Below are 7456 nucleotides of genomic sequence, written 5' to 3' on the forward strand. Positions count from 1 at the left end.
TTATGTGTACCTAAATACTGCGCACTGAATGGTATTACTGATAATTAACAGAATGAACTCTGTGGCTCTTTTAGCAATGCGTAGTATTCCTAAATGATGTTATGAAACCAGGTGCATAATACGGGCATAATAATATCCAAATTGAGAGTTTAACAACAAGTGACATATTTGGCGATTCTGTGTCTGCAACGATAGCTCTAGTACTCTATATTGACTCATGTATTGTGTATTCTATATATTAACCTTTGTAACCTTTTATGCCGTGTATGAATGAACGTATTGTGAGTAAGTGATGCCTCATACTAGGTGGGGGACTCCCAGACCCAGGACTCGGAGACTCAAATCCTGCATCCGTACTCTTTAATTGGCAGTTTTGACGGTTTTGTTACTTTATTTAGAAATAAAATATTAATCTTAATTTTGAACACTAAATGTTCACTCATGATCATCGTAAATGGGCCGAACTAGTCAGAACTGTCTATCATAAGTAAAATGTTATATATACCCATGTAAAATGATGTTGAACAGATTTAGATTTAGATAGATTCCGCTTATTGAGATAGATTATGAGACTCCTGATTTGGGCTGCTATTAGCTGATGTAATTGTAACTATACGATCACGCTTAATAAAACCGCTTGAGAAAGAAATACTGGACTTGTCATCACTAAGTTTGAGCTGACCCTCAATTGGATCCGTAAGACAGAAGGCTTACATGAACTTTCTTGGTGCCCGTGACCAGGACTGAGCGAAGTTCAAAACAGAATAAGGTAAGAACCATTTCTATATGTCTTTTATAGCTATCTCGAAGTAAACAACTTTGTCTAAGCAACCAATATGGCGACAGGTGATGGGTTTTATAAAAAAGAATTAAAAAATCAATTGGAGCAATTAGAAAAACAATTCGCGGGGTTGGGTCAGAACAAAGAAAATAAAGGGCAAGAAACAGGTCAAAAATCTTCAGAAAAAGAACAGATTAAACAAAATACTTTTGAAACATATCATGATGCTAGGCCGTATGAAACTCGTGAACCTCGACACCGAGTCCCAAATCAGGATGATGATAAAGATTTTTTCATTGGTCAAGTTAAAGCTATAACAGCCGCACTCTCGGTGCCCCTATCTTCTGTGATAACTTCTTTTGAGGGAGATGCTCAAAAACTTAAACAGTGGATAAAAGAAGTTGAAAAGTACAGTGTTATGTCTGGGAAACAAGGTCATGGGATCCCCATGCTTGCATACATAACGAGTAAGGGTTCAGTGGGGGATTATATTAAAAGGTATTTAGATGAAACAGATGCGTCTGAAGAAATCCCATCTTGGAGCGATCTTAAGGAATCCCTTAAAAATAGATTTGCAGAAATAACAGATCCCCAACACGCGTTAGCAGTAATGCGTAAGACTCAACAAAATTCAAATGAAAGTGTTCAGTTGTTCGCCGAGAGACTATTGCAAATCGCGGAAGACGCCTACAGTAATGACAGACTAAAAGATCCTTTGATACAACAACAGTTAGTAGATATCTTTTGTGACGGGTTGACATTCGACTACCTCAGAATGAAAATTTTGAGGTCCCGTCCTCAAATAAATAAACGACCCAGTCAAAACAAACCCGTCCATAATATAGAGCAGAAACCCCGTTCGCCTGTGGAATGTTGGAATTGTGGTAAAGTAGGGTGCAGATTGTTGGGGCTCGCATATGTATCAAAGAGCGCAGCAACATCGGGGCAGACCATCAAGTCGTCAAGGCCGAACATATAAATCTAGCGACCAAGTAAATAGGGGATCGTCTCAAAATTTCAAACCGCGTTCTTATTTTGACAAACAAAAACAGGAAAACTAAGACGTTCTTCCTTCGTTGAAGCCCGAAGAAAGAACTTTAAACAAAGACCTACATATGAAATTAATTTTACTAACAACCCCAGTAGCTGTTTATTAAAAGTAGGTAAAAATAAATTTAGAGCGTTGGTAGATACAGGTGCAGCCGTATCTTTAATTAGTAAAAAAATGTATGAAAATCTATTTCCCCGCCCCAAGTTGTTTAATAATGATATCCCCTCTTTACAAGCAGCAAATGGCAATTCTTTAATTGCGATAGGGTATGTAAATATTTCCTTTAAGATTTCAGGATTAACTTTAGACCACAAACTTTATGTGACAAAGGGACTAAACCGAAACATGATTCTCGGTCGGGATTGGCCCAAGAAAAACAATGTTCGTTTATACTTTGATCTTGGACTCATGCGTATTGATGGCAAAGTATACGCGGAACTTAAAGAAGATTTACACATCTCAACTATTGTAAGAACTCCTAAGAAACTTATTATGAGACCAAACACGGTGACTGTATTCTATGGAAAAATAAATAACAATTTTCCTCTGGAAAAAAGTGACTTGGTTGAAGTGAACAGCATAGACAATAACTGCATTATGGAAGACCCAGGACTATATTTAAAAGACGCCGTTTGTATAGTTCGGAAAGATAAGAAAGTTCCAATGATCTTCGTTAACCAAACTAACAAAAATTATAAAATTCCAAAAGGCTACATAGTAGGACGAATTACCGCATTAAAACAGAAGGAAATCTCAGAAATACAGACTACTCAAGACACAAAAGAAGAAATTGATGTACCTAAAAGATTTGAACACTCAATCAAAAGACTTGTGAGCAAAAACAATGATTTATTTGCAAAGAAAGACAGTGATCTTGGAGTGACTGATACTGGTAAAATGAAGATAGAAACTGGAGATCACCACCCAATAAAGAACAGACCCTACCGTGTACCCTTAAATAAAAGACAGATAATTGACAAGGCCATACTGGAAATGATGGACGCAAAGATTATTGAGAGATCACAATCGCCTTGGTCATTTCCCTTAGTAGTGGTGAAGAAAAAGGACGGATCAGACCGGATGTGCGTTGACTTTAGAAGCTTGAATAAGATAGTGAAACCCGTATCATTCCCGCTACCGTTGATTGATGACATCCTATGTTTACTAGGTAAGGCAAAATATTTCACTGCACTAGACTTAAAGAGTGGATATTGCCAAGTGAAATTAGAAGATTCAAGTAAAGAAAAAACGGCTTTTGCATGTCACAAAGGACTATTTCAATTCAACCGGATGCCATTTGGGTTGAGTAATGCACCGGCAGTCTTTCAAGAGCTAATGAACATAGTTCTTCAAGGACAAGAAGAGTTTGCCATCGCATACCTGGATGACATTCTTATATTCTCAGAGACACCGGAAGATCATCTTCGTCATATTCAAGACGTTTTCAACCGCCTAAGGAAGCATGGACTTAAAATGAAGCTAAAGCAATGTAGTTTCTTCAAGGAACAGACAGAATATCTTGGTTTCATCATTGATGAACATGGCGTTACACCTGATCCAAAGAAAGTCGAAGCTATAAGAAAGTTACCAGCGCCCACTACAGTCCGAGAAGTTCGTGGCTTTATAGGTATGTGTAGTTATTACAGGAGATTTATACCGAACTTCTCCAAGATTGCGGAACCATTGATTGACTTAACCAGAAAATATGCAAGGTTCAAATGGACACCATGTTGCCAAAAAGCGTTTGACTTTATTAAAGAAAGTTTAACGGTAGTGCCTTTACTAGCATATCCAGATACTAATAAGCCGTACATCCTGTACACCGATGCCAGCGACAATTGTATTGGAGCGTGCCTTACTCAAAAGACAGATGAGGGAGAAGATAAGCCAATATATTACTTATCCCACAAGCTGAGTAAAACTCAAGAAAAGTGGTCAACCATAGAAAAGGAGGCATTTGCAATCCATTACGCCCTTCAGAAGTTAGACCATTATTTACACGGTGCTCAGTTTACTTTAAGAACAGACCATAAGCCGCTCAAGTATATCTTAGAATCTCCAATGCAAAATAAGAAAATTCAGCTATGGGCATTAAGTATTGCAGGATATAACTGTAAGGTAGAGTACATAGAAGGAAGATTTAACTGCTGTGCAGATCTCTTATCCAGATTACCGACAGTCAACCTGGAGTGTGAAGAGGAAGAACAATCAGAGCATGATGAACCAGATGTTAAGGACAATTTCTTTGAAGTGAACGTACTTAACTCCAATGCCTTTTCGCCTAAGAGATTAGCCAGATGTGAAGTTAAACAACACGACGAATTGGTCAAACCCTTTATTGATCTACCAGAAGAAATCAACATCAAAGATAGTCAACAACACGATGAGCAGATCAAGAAACTGAAGAATCGGTTAAATAAAGGAACAGCAACGGCAACCGAAGAAAAGAAGTTTCTGGAAATTGATGGTTTAATGTACTATCTTTCAGATGGAGACTCAGATGGCCCAAAGCTTCGCCTGTATGTACCACGTGAGTTAGAACTTTTAGTGGTGCAGCAGTATCATGACGGACTTGGACATATGGGAGTGGACAAAACATATGACGTAATCAGACAAAAGTACTACATACCAAATTTGTACAAAAGGTTATACTCTTATATAGGATGTTGAAAAGGATGTGTAGTATGCCAAACGAGGAGCAATAAGAAAAATCAACCTCCACTTCAAGAGACAGATATACCACCTTTTCCAATGGCTAAAGTAGGACTTGATCTATCAGGACCATATCCAACATCCTTGTCGGGAAACAAGTACATAGTTTCTTTTATTGACATTTACTCTGGTTGGCCAAAAGCTTTTCCCGTTCCTGATAAGTCAGCTGACAACATAGTACATCTTATCCTAGAAGAAATATATCCAAGATATGGCTGTCCTCTTCAAATCTTCACAGACAACGGAACAGAAAATGTGAATAAGAAAGTGGAAGAAACTTTAAAAGAATTGAATATCAACCATATCAAAACCTCTTATTACAGCCCTCAAGGTAATGGTAAAGTAGAACGATTTCATAGAACTCTACATGACGTGATGGCTAAGAAAACAACAGACAACGCTCAAACATGGGATATTCATCTTAATCAGACGTTGGCAGCCATTTGTTTCCATCCTAACGATTCGTCAAAGTTTTCCCCATATTACCTTATGTACAACAGAGATGTCGTATTACCTCTTGATACGTTAATGAAACTTCGAAGGAGAGATGCGGGAGAAGATCAACACAAGATCGCCCTTCAAGAACAACATAAAGCTTTCCTGCTAGTACATCGTAATATGAAGGAAGCCAAGAAGAAACAGAAAGCCCAGGCCGATAAGAAAAGCAAAGATGAAAATTTTCAGGTAGGTGACCCTGTCTACCTTAAGAACAACAGAAGACAAAATAAGTTAGATAAAAAGTGGCTACCATATTATCGAATCATTGAGCAGAAAGGACCAGTTAGTTTCGTGGTGAGAGACCAATTGACTGGATTAACCACCAAATGCCATGCACGACAATTAAGACTGGCAGATATTTCGCACTGGCCCCTTTCACAAACTACTGAAGATGGTGGAAGAACTCTAAGAAAAACTAACTATGTGGTGCCACTGGAAGATGAATCGTCGTCAGAAAATGAAGACATGCAACCAGAACGAGCTATACAGTCCAAACAATGGGAAAGAGAAGGATCTTCAGACGAAGAGGATATTCCCCTAGCAGAACTTCAAAGACGTATACGAGGTAAGAAGATCATAGATGATCAGCAGTATAAACACGAGAACGATCAGACCGTAGATTCAGAATCGAATGAGACCCGTGAGTCAGAACAATGTGATGAAAATAGTGGTCAAGACTATGAAATACCCTTAGATAACCCAAATGTACCCTTAGATGAAAATATGGAAATAGATGAAATAGTCCCTAAAGTAGGTCTAGGCTTCAAACCAATCCTTAAACCGCGTAAATCAATCCCTAAGCCCTATAGAGAAAATAACAAACAAGAGTATGCGTTGGCTATCATGAAGGAATTAGCCAAAATAATAAATTAAATAAGTTATATTTATCGTCTATTGTAGATGTAAATAATCTTGAATAAGCTTAGCTTTATATATATTGCACGCTTTTAAAAAAGGTATGACAGGATGACCCCCTGTGACATAAAACATGTATTGAGATACGCCGATTAGTAAACGCGGACTCAGCACCTCGGTTAATTGTATGAATATGCGGAGTTAACAGAGATTTAACATATACTCGAAATTCGTGAAATAGCAACTAAGTAATAAACTATTTTTTGTAAGTGTAATTTTTGTAAGTGATTTAAGATAATTCGTAAAAACAATCAAATTTTGCGATCAACATCTTGAGAATGGGACAAAGTTGATCAGGTTTTTATGGTTCAATGTCTTAAGACCAACGATATTAAAGTTTTTCACTATGAAATCACTTATGGCGGAATTGCCAGTAACTAATTTGCATCCCATGATAATTCTCATCTTGGGTGGGAAGCCCCTGGTTTTATGTGTGTTTAACTTTGGCAGTAACAATAACGATATGACTTTGTATTAAGAAGCGTAAAACTATTAAAAAGTGGGGTGGTATATGCTGTGGTGGTTGCTGGACAGGTTGTCGAAAAAGGGGTAGTGACGGAGATACGAAAGGTTCTTCCAAAGACACTGTATTTTGTTGTGAGAATCCAGAGAAATGGACCTCTAGCGACATTATTGAACTTGAACCAATCCCAAAAGTCACTAGGATCCAAGAGAAACCCCGACGAAGCGGAAGAATCGCAACTCGCAAATTGACCAGTAACACGGGGACAATTTCGACTAAACTAGCACAACAATTTCTTGGAGAGGAGGAAAATGAAGACTATCCATGGACCAAATACTATCGACCGGACCCAGAGCTGGTACGTAAATACCTGGAAGAGAAGGCCGCGATGTCTACGCAACAGAGGAACGCAGGAGACGCTCCGCGAGAAGTCGCCTCTCCATCCGCGCCGACCTTCTATCCACGGGTGCCGATGATGGATGAATAATTCAGCTTAGGCCGCGAAGAAGTTGTGTATTCCTTATGAAAGCATTGTGAAGTTTAGTGAAAATTAAAAATGTGAATTATGTAATCTTGTGCTAATATAAATCTTATATTTGGTGATTCACTCCGGAGAACTTCAGGAAGAAACCGATGGACTCCGAACCTATGACGCTAACCTCACCCCTGCGATATTTTGTGAATTTACAAGCATGCATGGACTTAGTGTATATATGTGACATTAAGCTTAACCATACTTATTATTACTTTGATGATGAATTACGATTATATTCAACTATGGTTATTTCATCTTGGTCATTATTATCATACTTTATTCATTATTGTTTTCATGATTGTAATGCGATATAATCAAGCCATATGATTTTATGTACGTGTATAGATCCTGGTTATAGATTTGTTTTTGGAGATGAATGATGTTCCAAGCCGGAGGTGGAAACATGTCACTTGTTACTATCTCTTAACATAGATGTTCTGACTGGTATGTCACTAGGAAGTTCGTCTGATCAAGGGTAGATCAAGGACGCTTTCCTATTCC

The 7456-nt window shown here is 38.1% G+C and overlaps 1 protein-coding gene across 1 annotated transcript; it reads left to right on the forward strand.

Moving 5' to 3' along the window:
* The first annotated feature begins 2177 nt into the window (after positions 1 to 2177).
* LOC136271784 (uncharacterized) lies at positions 2178 to 6907 on the forward strand. The gene is made up of 3 exons (XM_066072289.1): positions 2178 to 4450; positions 4868 to 5826; positions 6492 to 6907. The coding sequence occupies exons 1-3, from the start codon at positions 2178 to 2180 to the stop codon at positions 6905 to 6907; spliced, it is 3648 nt and encodes a 1215-aa protein (XP_065928361.1).
* The last annotated feature ends 549 nt before the right edge of the window (positions 6908 to 7456 follow it).

Source organism: Magallana gigas, chromosome 2, assembly GCF_963853765.1.
Source record: "Magallana gigas chromosome 2, xbMagGiga1.1, whole genome shotgun sequence".
Lineage (NCBI taxonomy): Eukaryota > Metazoa > Mollusca > Bivalvia > Ostreida > Ostreidae > Magallana > Magallana gigas.